The sequence below is a fragment of the Miscanthus floridulus genome, chromosome 8, assembly GCF_019320115.1.
Source record: "Miscanthus floridulus cultivar M001 chromosome 8, ASM1932011v1, whole genome shotgun sequence".
In the NCBI taxonomy this organism is placed as follows: Eukaryota; Viridiplantae; Streptophyta; class Magnoliopsida; order Poales; family Poaceae; genus Miscanthus; species Miscanthus floridulus.
The window spans coordinates 179,053,496-179,070,954 of record NC_089587.1 but is presented as its reverse complement, the minus strand read 5'-3'; the positions used below and the strand labels follow the sequence as shown (position 1 = coordinate 179,070,954).

Below are 17,459 nucleotides of genomic sequence, written 5' to 3'. Positions count from 1 at the left end.
AAAGGAGACTTGAAAGGATGGAATATACCTAAAGACTTAGCCTTAGATAGGAGTTGCCTTGGAAGACAGCTATTCACGTGCCTGAACCTTGATTGCTTCTGCTGGGTTTCAACTCTAGCCTAACCCCAACTTGTTTGGGACTTAAATGATAGTGGCTATATAAGTAGCCGCATCATCTCGCGGATTATTTTTACCGAATCAACACCGACAAGTGGACTTTCTTGTCACCAGGTTCAAAACTGTCAAGCCTAGTTTAATTTGCTACAAAACACATCCAATATATAATACACAGAGAAACAGCTCACCCCAACATACACTTATTTCCTTTCTTCTCTTATGCTATAAGAAGAGGGTCTCTTGTATTAATACCAAACTGTTGTAAAAATTTATATATGTAATGCAGTAGTACATACCTAGTCTCAATCAAGACTGAGGGGAGGTACAAATGGGCGATTCTGAACCCCGATACTTCCTTCTTCAGAAACGAAAAATACGGCCTGTTCAAAATATTTGGACGACACTCCCTTAAAAAAGATGAATGTTCCCTGAATATGCATGGTTTCATTTTTTTTTTCGAAAACCTGCAGGAGCTCTGCCTCTCAATTAAGGAAGTAAAGAGGTTTATGTACAGGAAGTCCAGAAGTCCGGCTAGCCCCCACCGGACACGCACAGAAAAACAGGAAACACCCAGCTCCTACCCCACTTGGGGGGTTACACAGTGGAGGCTAAGTCGGGAATATGCATGGTTTCATCAGAAGTGGCATATATTTGGAAACTGGGAGAACAGAGAACTCTTGGAATATAATTCTCTCTCTACACTAAACCTTCAGAAGTTGTTAAATTACCCTTTGCATCTAAATTGCGGCGACCAACTGTTTACATAAGTAATGTTCAGGAATGGGTAATCCATGAAGGTTGAATGGCAAAACTGGCCTTTATAGCTGACTGTTTTTTTCTCGAAAACGCAAGAGAGCTGCGCATCATTGTATTAAAAGATAGAACAGTCCGAATACAAAGCCAGTTCCATGGCTCGGGTTAGTTTTTTGTTAAATTCGCGCCCTTTGCAAAGACTGAACAGCCTAACCTGAGACTACTGATGTGTTAGCTGCCCCAAAGCAAAGCACCAGCCCTCACCCAAACACGACCCTGGTCTACAACCTCCTGGCTGCTAGAAGGGTCATAAACAAAGGGAGGGATGCTCTGGAAGGACTGAGCATCCCTTGATTGGATAATTAGAGATTAATGGGGGACATAAAACAAAGACGATCAACAACCTAGTTGATCCACTATATCTGCAAATTGATGCTGGTACAAGGTGCTCCCATGTGCAATGTTGCACTGTTTGCGAAGAATCTCGCTGCTTATGTAAACGATTTTCTGTAATATATACTTGGGGCGGTGGGATGGTTCCTGGAAGCTAAGATCAATGGAGAGTAGCCTGGGACTGAAATTGAACAGTGCTATCTTTTGACAGCTGATGGATCTGCGTAGCTAATCTTTCTTTTCTGATCTTTTTGACAGCACGTTAAAGCTAAAATAACAAAAAATAAAGCCAAAGGAATATATTATACCATTCCTCCCCCCTGGTAGTCTGGTACCATATATTAGCGCCGGAAACATCACAATTGGATGTCATGTAATGTAATACCGCGGGTTCTAATTCTAACTGCGCACACTGAATTTAACCCTTCTTTCTTAGCAAACGGTATCTTGCGCCTGATTCCGCGTAAGGAAAAAGAATTTGTGCTCAAAGGCGGTGCACGCCGCTCTCAAATAATATTACTTTGATTGATAATATATACCACCACCCCCATGTGTAGGAAGGAGTCAAGTAGTGTTTGATGGGAAGACAATTTCGCTGTCATCAGATCAGACGTTGAATTCGTTGATGATTCCTAGTTAATTAGTTTATACAAGGAGCAGCAGCATCTAGAGAAGCAGCTTTATTATGATTAGGTACTAGTAATAATCTAATGTATCCTGCAGGCTGCTGCAGCAGTCCAACAATATTATATTTGTAGACTTGTGGCAGCAATTGTGTAGTGCTGGAATGACTTGGGTGTTGTCGGTGAGAAAAAGATAGATGGATGGGGATGGATTGTTAGCATCAAATCAAACCAGATAAGTTTAAGCGAAGATCACGAAACGTGCTAATTCGAATGAAACGGTTTTGGGTAGATGTACAGGCCACCGTACTAGATTAGGACTCAACAACATGAACACCTGCAACTAGAGATGAGTGGCACTTTTATATAATGAAAGCTTGCGTCTGTAATGAAAAAGAATAATCGATAGATGGAAACTAGCAGAAACAAAGCACATGCGTGCATATGGAAAATCTAGAAAGTTGCCAAATTATGCAGTAAAAACAAGTCCAAATTACCGGTTGCCGGCTGCAGGCATCTCGAAAGCCATCCGTCGGATCAAAAGGGGGAAAGCAAGAAGGCGTTCGCGCGCGCGCACACGCAATACGCCATCGGGCCCCGCTCACGTCGGCAGCCGGAGTTGGTCGGCCATTACGGCCTACGGGGGAGACCGACCAGTGGCTGGCGGCTGGCCGGAGTTGGGGAAGGAGGCAGGATAGGAGATGCAGTTGCAGTCCTCGGTTAGGGCCGCCTCCGGATGGGCATCAACCATTTGTTGGGCTTGGGCCTCACTTGGGCTGCTGGACGAAATCGGCACTCATGGGCTGGAAGCAGGCTTGGCTGTGATGAACCAGCGACGATGCGCATGAGGCCTGCGCCCTACCTGATTAGTTTTCCAGGCCAGTCCCAACCGAATGTTTTTTTAATTTTAACACTTTTTTTAATCTAATTTTAAATCTAACACGGCATGTTTTTTTAAACTAACACTTTTGGCCGTGCCTATTGCCCTGGCGCGGCCAAATGCCTATGCCGCGCCATGCATGGTGGCGCGGCAGAGGTCTGACGTGGCGACGACCGGTTTCGGTGAACGTGATGTAGTAGGTCCTGCCGCGCCACCGACCTTGGCGCGGCAGAAACGAATAAATACCTCGTGCAAGCCCGCCCGCCCACGCGCACACCTGCCCGCCCACCCGCCGCCCCGCCCGCACGCGCCCTGCCGCCGCCAGCGCCGACAGCGCACGCCCCACCGCCAGCGCCGCCCGGCCACGCCGCGCACGCGCCGCCTGGTCCGGCCTCGCCCACCCGACCACGCCGCGCCCGGCCACTCCCGCCGCGCAGCGCCCGCGCCACGAACGCCGGCGCGTCAAGGCCACCCGCTCGTAAGGTACCTCCCTCTCAATTTCATATTTTTTTTATTATTGATTCAGGATAATTAGTGATTTAGGATAGTTAGTAATTTAGGATAGTTAGGGTTTTATGATTGGTATTGATTTATGATAGTTAGTGATTTATGATAGTTACATTAGTGAATTTGTTTTTGATTAACGTTGGTTTGAGGTTGTGTGTTCTAGTATAGTTAGGATTTTGGGTTTAGGGATTAATTATATATTATTTAGTTTATAGTTAGTTATTTAGTTAGGGATTTTGGGTTTAGGGATTGATTATATATTTATTATTTAGTTGTAGTTAGTTATTTAGTTAGGGATTTTGGGTATAGATACTAGTTTAGGGTTTAGGGATTTTATGAATTGATTATGTATTATTATCTAGTATAGTTAGGATCTTGGGTTTAGGGATCTAGGATAGTTCGGTTAGTGAATTTGTTTGTGAACTTACTAATGTTAATTTGAATACTCTAACGCTTTGTTTATCAATTCGTAACAGGATGGTTCTTCCCATGCAGCACCCGTTGTACCCCATTCTTAAGGTGGAGTACGACGACCAGCACCGAGCACACATCTTGAGTGACAACGACGCAGAGGTGGCCTTGCCTCCTTTGAGACCCCGCACGCACACCAGGGCGCACTAGTGGAACGAGCGTTATGCGCCCTACATACGGCGTGCCGGCTTCCTCGAGCTTGTCCGTGTTGTCAACTACGATCTTCCGCCCCTTGACCCAGCACTACTTACTGCAGCTGTAGACAGGTGCGAGTGCATTCTTTGTACGTAAACTTTTTTTAACAAATTTGAGGCAACTAACAGTCATTCTATTCTTATAACAGGTGGAGGCCTAAGACCCACACGTTCCACCTACCTTGTGGCGAGATGACCTTGACGTTACAGGATGTGAAGGCTATTTTAGGCCTTTGGTTGGGGGGACTTCCAGTGATAGGGATAGTTGACAACGATCACTGGAGGGAGCTGGTGACTCAGTTTACTGGCTTTCTTCCACCGGACGACGATGCTTCCAAGAAAAATAAGTGGGTAATTCAAGCCTATTTAATACTTGCATTGCTTTTCTGCAGGCATGGGGTCTCATTTTCTTTGGTCGATTTCAGGAAAAGTTTCGGTGTTTCATCGTTCTGGATGACATAGCGCTTTGATTACTTGGACCCACAGGCTGAGGAGGCTCTGATCGACAGGTTCGCTCGAGTGTGGCTCTGGCACTTTCTTCGTGCTTTCCTCTTCCTAGACGCCTCGGGCAACACCATTAGCTGGATGTTCCTTGACATACTACGCCAGCCGTGGGAGAACATACGGCGTACAGCTGGGGCAGTGCAGTCCTGGCATGGACGTATCGACAGCTATGCGTTGCCTGCCGTCACACCTCAGGATATGCGAACCTTGGGGGTTGCTTCTACTACTCCAGGTGTGGTGTTGGGAACTGTCGACGAAATATAGTCGGCAGTCTACCTAGGGGTATGCCCAAGGTAGTAGATTATCGGCAGACAGATACGCATCTCCGAGAAACGCCGAACGTACTCGCGCAGTGGTTCGTCTTTCCGATCTTGGATCCGTTGCGGATCGTACTTGTTGCCGGGTTGTTCACAAGTAGCGATGAAATTGTCGATGAAGGCCTGCTTGAGCTCCTGCCAAGAGTCAAAATAGTTCGCCGGCAAGCTGACTAGCCATTGGTGACCTGCATGACCAACAGCGACTGGGAAGTAGTTAGACATGACGTGCTCGTCAGCCATGGCTGATCGGCACGCAGTTTCGTAGAGCATGACCCATAATTCGGGGTTTTCCTTGCCGTCGTACTTCTGAAGTTTCTCGAGCTTGAAATTCTTGGGCCATATGACTTGGCGAAGGTGTGGAGTGAACTGCTTCAGACCCGGCGGGCCGTGGGCGGTGTCATACTCCATACGGCAATAGCTTTCATGGGATGCACGATTGTTGGCTCTCTGGTTGATGCGAGCACGCAGATCGCGTCCACCGAGGTAATGGCGGAGATCGTTATTGCCGTCGCGGCGATCTCGATTGCCATCTGGACTAGCCCTGCGACCGTGGTTATCACGGTGATTGTCGCGGTTATCTCGGCGGTTGTCACCTCGAACATCGTGACGGTTATCCTCTCGGCGACGGTTTTCGTCCCGACCACCATCATGACCACCGTTTCCGCCTTGACGGTTGTTCGACGGGTCGTTGTTGCGCGAGCCACGTCGGTTGAGCGGCTGTGAGCGACTTGAGTATTGGCGGCTGTGGCTTGATTCCATTGAAACAGATGGGGCCCGGGCTTGATTCATCTCTGCGGTCTGAGCCATAGCAGCCGTCAGATAAGCTTGTATGTCATCACGGACTGCTTGGGTTTCGGGAGTGTTGGGCAGCCGCTGCATTGTCGCCATGGTGACGGCTATGTTGGCGCTTGGGGTCTTGAAGACTTGTTTGTCCCCCACCCTGTCGAAAGCATTGTTGAGGTCACGCGGTTGGACCCTTATGCGTCGTGCCTCCTGGTCTGCTTCAGCTTCGATTTGCCGGCGATTAAACCGGTCAATATTGCGTGCTTCGCGTGCAGTATTTTCTTGTTCTGTTTCACCAACTGCTGGCGGCTCATCATTGCTGACAACATGGATCAAATCCCCTCGTCTTGGCGGAAAAGACGGAAATTGGGGGAAACTCGGGGCGTGGTCTGGTAGATCCAGATCGTATTTGACGCCTTCGTCTTCGTGACGCTGAAGCTCGGTGTGGACATATGCGTTGGATGCAATGCCGGATGAGGAGCTGGAGTCGCCCTCTCGGACCGTGTGGACGGATCCTTCTTGATAATCTTCAATCCGGACCATGTTGACGATGTTACATGGCTTTGGCTGAAATCGGTGTATGGGACACAGATCCGAGCAGCGTCGTAGATTGTACGCGTAGCTGGAGGCAGCGTTTTGTAGGCCGTAGGGCTGGACCTGGTGGTTCTCCGTCGGGACTTCGTACTCACAGAGTCGAAGACTCGTCGCGAAGGCAGGCTGGCGACGAGCGAAGCGCCCCTCAGGAGTAGACACGACCACGAGATCTGTTCCAAGTCGCGCAGGACGACTGGTCTGAGCTGGTCAGATAGATCTATTGTGGGGAGCTGTTACCTGCTCATTAGGTTGGCTTTGAACCGTACTTACCAGAGCTAGGGTTTCAGCGAGTTTGATGCCGACCCGATCGATGGAGTCGAGCAGGTCGGTGTTGTCGATCTGCTTTCCTCTGTAGCGGGGAAGCGGATGACGGGTTGTCGGCGTGGCTGTAGGCGTGGTCGGAGCTAGATGTACCGTGGTCGGAGCCAGATTCATCGTGGTCGGAGCCGTGTTTATCGTGGTCGGAGCCGTGTTCACCGTGGTCGGAGCCATGTTCACCGTGGTCGGAGCCGTGTTCACCATGGTCAGGGCCGTAGCCGATGCAGGTGAAGTAGTCGTCGGTGCAGGTTGGATCCACGCCTCCTCCGTGGCCTTAGCGATGGAGTCGTCGGCGCCGGTAGTCCAGGTGATCTGGCCGACGGTGAACGTGAGGCCGTTGGGCGTAGCCATGGAGCCGGAGATGATGACCATCTTGTTTGCCTGGAGAGCAGTACGCACACCCCCTACCTGGCGCACCACTATCGACGAAATATGGTCGGCAGTCTACCTAGGGGTATGCCCAAGGTAGTAGATTATCGGCAGACAGATGCGCAAGCCCCAAACAAGACGGTGACGCAAGACAGACACGAGGTTTTATCCAGGTTCGGCCGCCAAGAAGGCGTAATACCTACGTCCTGCGTCTGATTTGTATTGCTGTATGTCAATGAGAGATGATTTTTAGAGGGGTCCCCTGCCCACCTTATATAGTCCGGGGGGCAGGGTTACAGATCTGGAAACTAATCCTAGTCAGTTACAATTGCCATATGTGGCCGGACAAGGATTCCTATTCTAACCGACCAGGATCCTGCTTGGTCACCAAATTCATCTTGATTCCTTGTGCGGGACTCCAATCAGGTTAACTGGGCCACACGTCGTCTTTCGGGTGGTCCGAACCCATCGATCCGGGCCAGCCCAAGCTTAGCCGTAAGGGTATAGGGGTTAATACCCCCACACCCCGTGAGCACGTTGATCGAAATTTCGAGACAGTTCTTGGATTTAGCCTAAATTTACACTAAGAAACAAGGATAACATTTTTGGAACGAATGTAATCCATTATTCGATGCACCTACAGTTCAAACTTACATTTTCTGGAAAAATTCAACAAAACAAAATAAACTATAGAAATATGCCAAAAGGCAATGAAAATGTCCCAAATTTAAACATGTTGTTTGTGGTAGTGTACTAAAGCTTCAAAAAAAATTGGTGGCAAAAAACCAAAAAAAATATATTTTGCCGAGTGCAAACAGCTGGCACTCGGCAAAGAGCTGCTAAATTTTTTTAAAAACTTCGCCGAGTGCCAGATCACGACACTCGGCGAAGAAAATTGACTTTGCCGAGTGCCGCCGATCTGGCACTCGGCAAAGCCGCCCTTATCCCTTCACCCGCGCGTCGGTCGGCGCGCTCTCTCTCTCTCTCTTTCTCTCATTTCTCTCTCCCTCTCACCTCTCTCTCCCTCAGCCGTCGCCGCCGCACATCGCCGGCCCGCGCCTCCGCCCCGGCCACCGCGCCTCCCCGCGCGGGCCCCCGCGGCGCCCGTCCCCGTCCGCCTCCCCACGCCGGGTCCTCGCGCGGCCGCCCGCGCGGCCTCCCCTTGCGGCGGCCCCTCGCCGGCCGGCGCCCCCGGGCTGCCTCTCCGCACAGGCCCCAGCGCCGCCGCGGCGCGCCCTGCCAGCGACCACCGCCCTCGCCCGGCCTCCACTGCCCACGCTGGCCCCCTCGGCGGCCACCTCCCCTGCCTACGCGCCCCCCTCGGTGGCCACTGCAGAAGAGAGGAGGAGGAGGCGCGCCGCGGCCACCGCCCTCACCCGGCCTCCACCACCCGCCTAGCCTCCACCGCCCCCGCTCAGCCTCCACCGCCGGCGCCAGCCCCCTTGGCGGCCACCTCCCCCGCCTGCGCGCCCCCTCGGCGGCCACCTCCCCCGTCGGCGGCCACTGCCCCCGCCGGCGGCCACTACAGAAGAGAGGAGGAGGAGGCAGGGGAGAAGAGAGGAGAAGGGGAGAAGAGAGGAGGAGGGGAGAAGAGAGGAGAAGGAGAAGGAGAGGAGAAGGAAGGTGCCGGCCTAGGCCCGTCGACCCTCACGCCGTTGCGGTCGTCCCCGCCGTCGTCGCCGACCCTCGTTGTTGCCATTCTCATCGCGAAGGTATGCCCTACACCTGTAGTAGTTAGTAGTAGTACTTAGTAGTGTTAGTAGTAGTTAGTATGTAGTAGTAGTTAGTAGTTAGTAGTGTTAGTAGTATTGTTAGTAGTAAGTAGTGATAGTAGTAGTGTTAGTGTTAGTAGTAGTTGTAGTGGTAGTAGTACTTGTTGTTGTACTACTTCGATACTTTCATCTGCATGGAAAGAGAACTAAAGTACATGGCTCATCTTGGTATATATATGTTTGTTGGCCTTCGTGCCTATGTTTGATATATATGTGGTTGTTGGCCATCGCGCCTACGTTTCTTGCAGGTTTTGAAAACCTCCCCGTGCAGGGGAGGTGCTACCGAAATTTTCAATGGATTCTAACCTATTGCCTTTTTATGTAGGAGAAGGACCCGTGGGAGGGACTCGGTGACCCCGATCGTCTTCGTCGGCGCTGCTGGTCTGCCTGCACCGCATCGCCTCGCCACTGCACCGACATGCCACTACCCTGCTAGCCTGACTCCACCGCCACCCTAGGTATAACCCCCTCCTCCTTTGCATGCATGTTTTATATGGTCACGTAGCCCAGTTAGGCGTCTCCCGTTCGAAAGAGATACGGTCGAAGGTATGCAGATCTTTGCATATCTACGACCGTATCTCTTTCGGATTGTCCACGTATTTTGGACAGCCCGCGGATGCGTAGATGAGGTTAGTTTCTATGGTTCGCTCTGGTCCGAGACAGACTTTCGGCATCACCTCCCTATTGTTCTTCGGATACACACTCTCCCTTGCAGGACGTGTATCGGGAGAATAGCGGGGAGGTGCTGCCGAAATTCTATCTCAGATAGGAGCGGAGCATTGAAACTGACCTCATATACGCATCCATGGGTGGGATTAGGACCTATCCTCACCTATTAGATGGTAGGAACACCGTGCAGATGCAATTGCTGGTTATATTACTCGCTTACATATGTATATGCCAGAGGATGGAGAACCGTGATTGGATGTACACGGGCCACGCAAGTATGACCCCAGAATGGATGACTAAGACTAATGCTTTCTTGGAGCATTCATTTGGCGAGGCTGCTAGAGGGTCGAGTCGGATGCCGTGTCCCTGCAGCAAATGTGACAACCGTGTAAGAAAGAATAGGAAGAATGTGGGGGAAGATCTTTGCAAGTATGGATTCACGCCAAACTATACCTGCTGGATCCACCATGGTGAAGCCGATCGTATTAGAGAGGAGGTGATGAGACCACGCCTCGAGGCTTTTGATGGAGATGCCGGGGTAGCAGACTAGATGGATGACTTTTAGGAGGCACGGTTCGGTGAAGGATTAGAGGACGAGCCAGAGGAATCTGCAAAGGCGTACTACGATATGCTGTCTTCAGCACAGAAGCCCCTTCACGAAAAGATAATGGTTTCGCAACTGGATGCCATTGGACGCCTAATGGCGTTCAAGTCGCAGTGTAGCATGAGTCGAGACAACTTCAATGGTATGTTGGTAGTTGTTGGATCCCTGCTTTCGGAGGGTCACATTCTGCCGAAGAACTTGTACAAGACACATAAACTTCTTCGTGCCCTTAAGATGCCGTATGAGCACATCCATGCTTGTCCGAATGGTTGCGTCCTATTTAGGAAAGATCACGAGAAAGCAACGCACTGTCCAAAGTGCAAATCCTCTAGGTATCTGGAGGTCGACACTAGTGATGGCAAGAAGGAACAGCTTGGTATCCCCGTGAAGGTCCTATGGTACCTTCCTGTCATACCGAGGATCCAACGGCTGTACATGACAGAGGAGTCCGCGAAACAGATGACATGGCACAAACATGGCAAAAGATACAATGCTGACAAGATGGTACACCCATCGGATGGCGATGCATGGACCCATTTCGATGGCATACATCATGGTAAAGCTGAGGAGGCTCGGAATGTACGTGTAGCGCTAGCAACAGATGGGTTCAACCCCTATGGATTGCTGGCGGCCCCGTACACTTGTTGGCCCGTGTTCGTGATCCCCCTCAATCTCCCCCCAGCGTCATGTTTCAACCCAAGAACGTATTCTTATCACTGATAATTCCTGGACACCCGGGGAACAAGATGGGTTTGTTCATGGAGCCTCTCATTGATGAATTGATCCTTGCTTGGGAAAAGGGGGTACTGACATACGACCGAGCTACAAAGAAGAACTTCACAATGCATGTGTGGTACCACTACTCCCTGCATGACTTCCTGGCGTATGACATATTCTGCGCGTGGTGTGTTCATGGGAAGTTCCCATGCCCAATATGCAAGACAGCTGTGAGGTTCACTTGGCTAAAGAGGGTGGCAAGTTTTCTTCGTTTGACCAACATCGTCAATTCCTCCCTCTTGACCATCCATTCAGACAAGACGTCAAGAACTTTAGGAAAGGGGTTCAAGTCACTGACCCTGCACCTCAGATGATGACCGGTGCTAAGGTCCGTGCTGAGATAGAGGCTCTAAAAGATGATAAAGAGAAAGGTGGTTTTCGCTGATGGGCATGGAAGTAGACAATGACATTGATCAGGACGATGGAGATGAGGACGACGGAGAAGAGGTTTAAAATGCTAAGGACTTACAAATGCTTGAGCGATTACAGTTAGGCGATGACAATGATGACAACGATGGAGATGAGCCCGATTTACTCGACAATATTGATAGTGATGATGACACCTATGATCCAGCCGCTGCCGATCGTGAAGAATATTTCTAATTCATGTAATACTATATTATTATTATTATTATTATTATTGCAATTATGTTTTGTTTATTTTGCATCTCTTTATAAGTACTTGTAATTTAACTGTGCTAATTGGTTTACTCTTTGAAATTGCAGGCACTCGACAAAATGCCGGGCGGAAGGCAGGCCCATCGGGGGGTCAACTCCCTCTACATGAGGGAGTGCTCACCACCCCACGCTGAGGAGGACCCCTTGCCAGAGCCGTCGACGAGGAGGACGAGGAGCGGCCGCCCCCGCGGCCGTCCGAGGACGAGGGTGCAGCCGGCTACCACCCCGTCGGTGGACGAGGACGACCAGGCGGTGGGCCTGCACATAGGAGGGGGTGGCACTTCCTCTGACTCGTCGGACCACGGGGAGGCGGTGATAGCGACAGCAGGGGGTTCCACTTGCACTGCCTCTGGCTCTACCTCGTCGGGAGTCTACTTGTGTGGGCCCTCATAGCTCCCGACGTGGCCGATCCCACTTCACCAGCGCCCGGTGATTCGACCCAGCGGCGACAAGTAAGTATTATTTCACTACTATTTCATATGACATGTTGAAAATCGAACTGGAGACTAACAATTCTTCTTAATGACTCTTGCAGCAACTGGCAAGTTGTGTCCGGAACGGGCCGGCACATCAATGGCACCATGGGCCTTCTGATTCGGCAGCACTACCCTAGCATGGTCACCTACGCCTCGGTGACTTCGCCGCCCTGGATGTGGGACCACTTCTACGCCGCCAAGGACAGCGAGTTCGGCACCGTTACGGCGCGGATCAAGGCCGAGTTCTGGGTGAGTCTTCATCGCACTAAATTGGTCAATACTACGCATTCATTGGTCGTTCTTGAAATAATGAAACGATACATGATGTCTGTATGCAGGACTTCTTCAGGTGCGATGAAGGGTTTGAGGACCGGGCGGCGCGAGTGCAGGACAAGGTCTATAGGTTCCGACTCTCGGACATGTACCATGAGACGCGGCTCCAGTGCATCATCAACTACAGCACCGATGTCCTTGGTCAGGTGGTGAGGAAGGCCGATGCCAGGACCAGGACGCTCACCAAGGAGCAGTACCTCTTGGTAAGTACGAAACATTAATACTGACTCCTTCCATGAAGAATAGGTAGGCTTCATTTCATCTTCTGACATATCAATAACTTGATGGCATGCAGCAATGTCCTGATTGGTGCGCTAGGCACTGCCTCTGCTAGGAGGCCATTGTGGACAGGTGGCTCTCGGAGGAGTGGGCGGAGAAGCACAACATCCATCGGGACTGCCGCCTGCAGATGGGTGGGGTGCCACACCACCAAGGCAACCGGAGCCTCAGCGTGTATGTCCAGACATGGGTAATCTTCTTTATGTTTTCATTTTATTTATTTATTTATTCTAACGCTCAATTCTCATTACTTGTAATCATCTTTGTGTTTTCCTCGCAGTCCTAGGCGCACCAAGGCCAGGAATGCAACGAGTTCATGGCGTACGCCCTGGCACACAAGGGCAAGGCGACGGCCCCAGAAGTCACCTACAGCCCGGCGGACGGGCCCGAGGCGTACACCAACATGAGCGTCCACAGCAAGCTTAGCGAGTACACCTCGGCGGCACGCGAGCGCCATGGGGAGGACTTTGATCCGGCCACCCAGCCCTTGGACACAGACCTCCTAATGAGGATGGGAGGAGGGAAGCAGCACGACCAGTACTAGATGGCAGACAGCACAGTCGACTCCGCCTCTGTTCCCAACCTCACCGAGATTCGAGCAAGGAGCACGAGCTCCTCCCTCCCCATACGCTCTCGGCAGCAGAGCTCACAGCAGCAGATGGTGGAACTTCAGGTTAGTACTATTTTATTTGTCGTTCATTGCTTTTACACATCTACCTTGCCTTTGCATTGTTTAAACATTATGGGTGGAATATTACAGGCCAACTTGCGGAGGTTGGAGGCCTAGCAGGCGGCCCAGGCGGCGGCCCATCGGCTAGAGATGGAGGCTGTACAAGCCCAGAGGGCGGCCAAGGCGCAGAGGCTGCAGGACATGTTTAGCTTCATGGCGAGCCTTCAGGCCTTGCTAGGTGTGGTCGTGACCCAGTCGCTACTCGCTCCAGTTGTGGCTCCTTCTCCTCCTATAGGGACTCCGGTGAGTATATATGGTTGTTTATTCCTTTAGCTTGTGCGGCCCTCCTGTAGATACTCATGAATTCGCTTCTCCTTTGTGCAGCCACAGTCGGCGGGTTCGAACCCGACTCCTCAAGGTGGCCCTTCTCCACAGGCCAGGTGGACAACTGGCCCTCCTCAAGGTGGCAGGTCACACTCCGAGTGGGAAGGCTGGCAGTAGGTACCGTTTATTTGTTTCTTTTCATGTTGCATGGACTTGTGTTAGACTTAGCCTTATGTTGGACTACTACTAGAGACATATATATATTGTGATGGATATTGTCATGGATGATGCGAATGTATGTGATGGATTATGGACAATGGATTTGTATGTGATGTATTATGGATGGCGGATGTGTATGTGATGGGTTATGGATGTGTATGTGATGGAATATGGATGTGTATGTGATATATCATGTGATGTGTGTTGATATATATGTGATTTCTTTGTTTGTGCTGATGGAAAGCAAAAAACAAAAAAAAGCATTTTCCCCTCTTTGCCGAGTGCCACACTCGACAAAGAGGGCTTTGCCGAGTGCCGTGACCATGGCACTCGGCAAAGCTGGGAAGCAGAGACCCAATTTCCTAGCTTTGCCGAGTGCCAGAGCCATGGCACTCGGCAAAGATTTTTTTTAAAAGAAAAAATTTCTTTGCCGAGTGCAAGAGTATGGCACTCGGCAAAGAATTTTCAAAAAAAAAGAAAAAAAATCTTTGCCGAGTGCCGCTGAGGTGGCACTCGGCAAAGAGGCCGTCAGAGTTGACGTCGGATTTTTTTTTTCCGAGTGCTGACGTGACACTCGGCAAAGGCTTTACCGAGTGCCCGATATGTGGCACTCGGCAAAGAAACCTTTGCCGACAGGTTCTTTGCCGACTACTCTTTGCCGAGTGCGGCACTCGACAAAGCCTTTACCGAGTGTATTTCGGGCTTTGCCGAGTGCCACAGGCACTCGGCAAATTGCCGGTTTCCAGCAGTGGCTGCAGGTAAAACGTGACCAGTAGTAGTAGCATTTCTCCTTTCTGATCTTTGCGCACCAGCTACACACTTGGTCGCCAGTCGCCAACCACCAAAAATCATGAACCGAGTAGCTATAGCTCAGTAGCTTAGCTTAGCTCCAACGCAAGAGGAAATGCCTTATATTTTTTTTAAAAAAAACTCCCATGAGGAAATGGAAAATCAGGCTCGCCCGTCACATCGTGCGGAGAGCTCGACCGCTCGCAGTCGCAGTCGATTACTTGCATGCCATGCGCCCATATCGTGGGGCGGCGAGCACGTACGCCGTACGCGGCACGGTGCGCTGGGTGGGCCGCTTCTTCTTGTCACGACCAGCGGCAGCGGCGGTGCATGGGGCACGCGCGTCGCGCGTGCGTAGCATGCATATCTGGCTGGCCATCTGCGTGTGTCCCGCGGTGACTGCTGAGGCGGGAGCTCCGACACGCGCAGTGCCGCTGCCGCCAGTGCTCGTGCGTGAAATTTTCGTATTTTGGTCTCTTTTGAAAACAATTTTTAGAAAAATACCAACGCCAAAACATTTTCTGAAAATAGACCATTTTTAGGCGTCTTAGCACATGACGCCGAGATATGAGGCTCGGCGTCGTGTCACTCGACGCCGAGGTATTGCCACGTCACGGACGACCGGGGTCGTCGTCGACACGTTGGCGCGTGGGTCCGAGACGTCGGCGTCGTGTCAGCCGACGCCAAGTCCCCAACCTCGGCGCGGTTGGACTGCACGCCGAGCTCTGGCCCCATCCGGAGCGCGGCCTAGGCGGCCCAACAAAGCACGGTGGCCCAGACGCTCGGCGTTGGGTCACTTAACGCCGAGCCTCCAGACCTCGGCGTGACCCGACTCAACGCCGAGGTCTGGACCCTTTAGGCCACGCCGAGGCCCCCTTCTTCTTCCTCCCTCCATTCTAAAACCGCCGGCCTCCCTCTCTTTCTCTTCTCCCCCACGCCGCCAGCAAACCCTAACCTCCAAAATCGACCCCCGGTGCCACGATCTCGGCTCCCGAAGCTTCCTCGAGGTAATGGTCCCTCCCCTCCTCCATTCTATCCGCGTAGATGTGCTTACATTGTCCCTAATCATGTGGAATCATGGATGTTTGGTGATTTGGTATATTTGTGTTTGCATTTGCAAAATGTATGGCTTAGGATGATTGAGTGCATTGTTGTTTAACTGTTTTATGTGATGAACATGTTAGGTTAGTTTGGTTTCTAGTTATTTTGGTCATTAGGGTTATTTGTTTATTGTAGGTGTCATTAGGGTTAGTTATTTGTTGGTCATTAGGGTTACTATGTATTTTATTTATTTGTTGGTCATTACATTTCAATTTGTTATGACTAGAAATGATTATGTTGTTGGGGTTGAAAAACGATGAAATGATATATTTTAGTTTCTACTTATTGGATTGAAATATATTCATATGTGACACTACTTGTTGTGTGATGGCTGTAGATGGATAAATTAGTGAGGTTGCATCATGGAGGTCGTATTGTTAGGACAAGAGATGATAGTTTGGAATTTCTGGACATGTGTGAGGAGTTGTTGATTTTTTCTGAAACACCATCTTTGACCCAGTTAGTGGAGCGAGTGAAGGTTATGTTAGGCTGGAATGAAGGAGACGTGCATGTTCAGTTTGAAGGTGTCATAGATGTTGGGTCATCGAAGGGTCCTCGGATCAAGCGGTTGCTCAAAATTACAAGCGAGACTGAATGGAATGATTACAAGGCAGTTGTATTGGCCTCAGAAGTGCGATATTTGGATTTAGTAGTAAGTAAGGAGTCCGGCTTAGGAAATGATAACTTCGAAGCATGGCCATCTTCCCCCGCTCACATAGGTTATGGTCCTTTGCCTGAAGAAGAAATACTTGTCACACAACTAGGCTACGGTGGAGATGAGGAAGAGAATCCGGTTGCCGATGGTGAGGGCAATCATGATAGTGATGAAGAGGATGATGATTATGTAATTGTTGATGCAGAAGAAGGTTTGGACGACGCTAGCGGAGACTTTTCTATTGAGGATGAGCTTAGCGACGAAGATGATCTTAGTAGTGAAGAAGACTTTGGTGATGCTAGGGCTACGAACCGTTTTGACATGGAGATAGCTAGAGATGATGAGTCCTTCGTAGAGGAGATAGCCGAAGACTCTGATGACGATCGCCCTGTTGGTCGTCTGCATTTTAGGGAAATAGAGATATTGTCTAGGGTCTTACCTTGGAGAGATCCACTAGTTGGTGATTTCGAGGACCTTAGCCATGGTCATAGGGCAGTAGCTGATGGTGGGCCAAGTGATACAACTGTGTCTGATGTTAGCGGTTGCCTCATCATACGGAAGGGCATATTGTTTGCTACCATGGATGAGTTGAAATCATGGTTGCAAGAGTACTCCATTGTACACAACCGACCTTTTAGGGTCATCAATTCATTCAAGGAGAAGAGATACACTGTTGCTTGTGAAGAACAATAGTGTGGTTGGAGAGTATGTGCTAGGAAGACGAAGGCAGACAAATGGAAGATTACCTCAGTGAAGCAACCACATGTTTGTGCCACTGCTGAGGCAGAAGAGAACCATCTGCAGCTCAATTCTAGGTTCATTGCAAGGCAATTATGCCCCGTGGTGAAGCATATGCCAACCATTACGGTGTCTGCGTTGGTTGAGATCATCTTCCAACGGTACAATTACTATGTCAAGTATGGGAAAGCATGGAGGGCAAAGCAGCGTGCACTGGAAATAATATTTGGAAATTGGGAAGAAGCTTATGAGCGCCTCCCTGTAATGTTGAACGCAATGAGGGCTGTAAATCCTGGGATGCACTTCGAGTATTTACCTAAGGAGGGTGAAACAAGGAATGGTAGCCAGGTATTTGGAAGGGCGTTTTGGGCGTTCGGGCAGAGCATCGAAGCATTCAAGCATTGTAGGCCCGTCGTCTCAATTGACGGGACCTTTCTTACAGGGAAAATTGAAGGCACAATGCTTATTTGTATTGGGACAGATGCAGAGGACCAGCTTGTGCCATTGGCCTTTGCGATTGTTCGGAAGGAGGACACGGATAGTTGGTGTTGG

General features: G+C 50.4%; 2 protein-coding genes across 2 annotated transcripts; both read left to right on the top strand.

The window, feature by feature from the left end:
- Positions 1–6,734: 6,734 nt before the first annotated feature.
- On the top strand, positions 6,735–8,221 carry LOC136470243 (classical arabinogalactan protein 9-like). The gene is made up of 2 exons (XM_066468152.1): positions 6,735–6,782; positions 7,853–8,221. The coding sequence occupies exons 1-2, from the start codon at positions 6,735–6,737 to the stop codon at positions 8,219–8,221; spliced, it is 417 nt and encodes a 138-aa protein (XP_066324249.1).
- Positions 8,222–11,648: 3,427 nt separating this feature from the next.
- LOC136470242 (uncharacterized) lies at positions 11,649–12,466 on the top strand. The gene is made up of 4 exons (XM_066468150.1): positions 11,649–11,775; positions 11,859–12,048; positions 12,138–12,335; positions 12,428–12,466. The coding sequence occupies exons 2-4, from the start codon at positions 11,905–11,907 to the stop codon at positions 12,464–12,466; spliced, it is 381 nt and encodes a 126-aa protein (XP_066324247.1). The 5' UTR covers positions 11,649–11,775; positions 11,859–11,904.
- Positions 12,467–17,459: the final 4,993 nt, after the last annotated feature.

Bases quoted from the DNA above. Each gene is read 5' to 3' on its own strand.
- LOC136470242 (XM_066468150.1), top strand. From the start codon at position 11,905: ATGGGCCTTCTGATTCGGCAGCACTACCCTAGCATGGTCACCTACGCC. The intron at 12,049-12,137 runs GTGAGTCTTCAT...GTCTGTATGCAG, and splicing joins GGATCAAGGCCGAGTTCTGG to GACTTCTTCAGGTGCGATGA. The intron at 12,336-12,427 runs GTAAGTACGAAA...GATGGCATGCAG, and splicing joins CCAAGGAGCAGTACCTCTTG to CAATGTCCTGATTGGTGCGC.
- LOC136470243 (XM_066468152.1), top strand. From the start codon at position 6,735: ATGGAGTCGTCGGCGCCGGTAGTCCAGGTGATCTGGCCGACGGTGAAC. The intron at 6,783-7,852 runs GTGAGGCCGTTG...TCTCTCCCTCAG, and splicing joins TGATCTGGCCGACGGTGAAC to CCGTCGCCGCCGCACATCGC.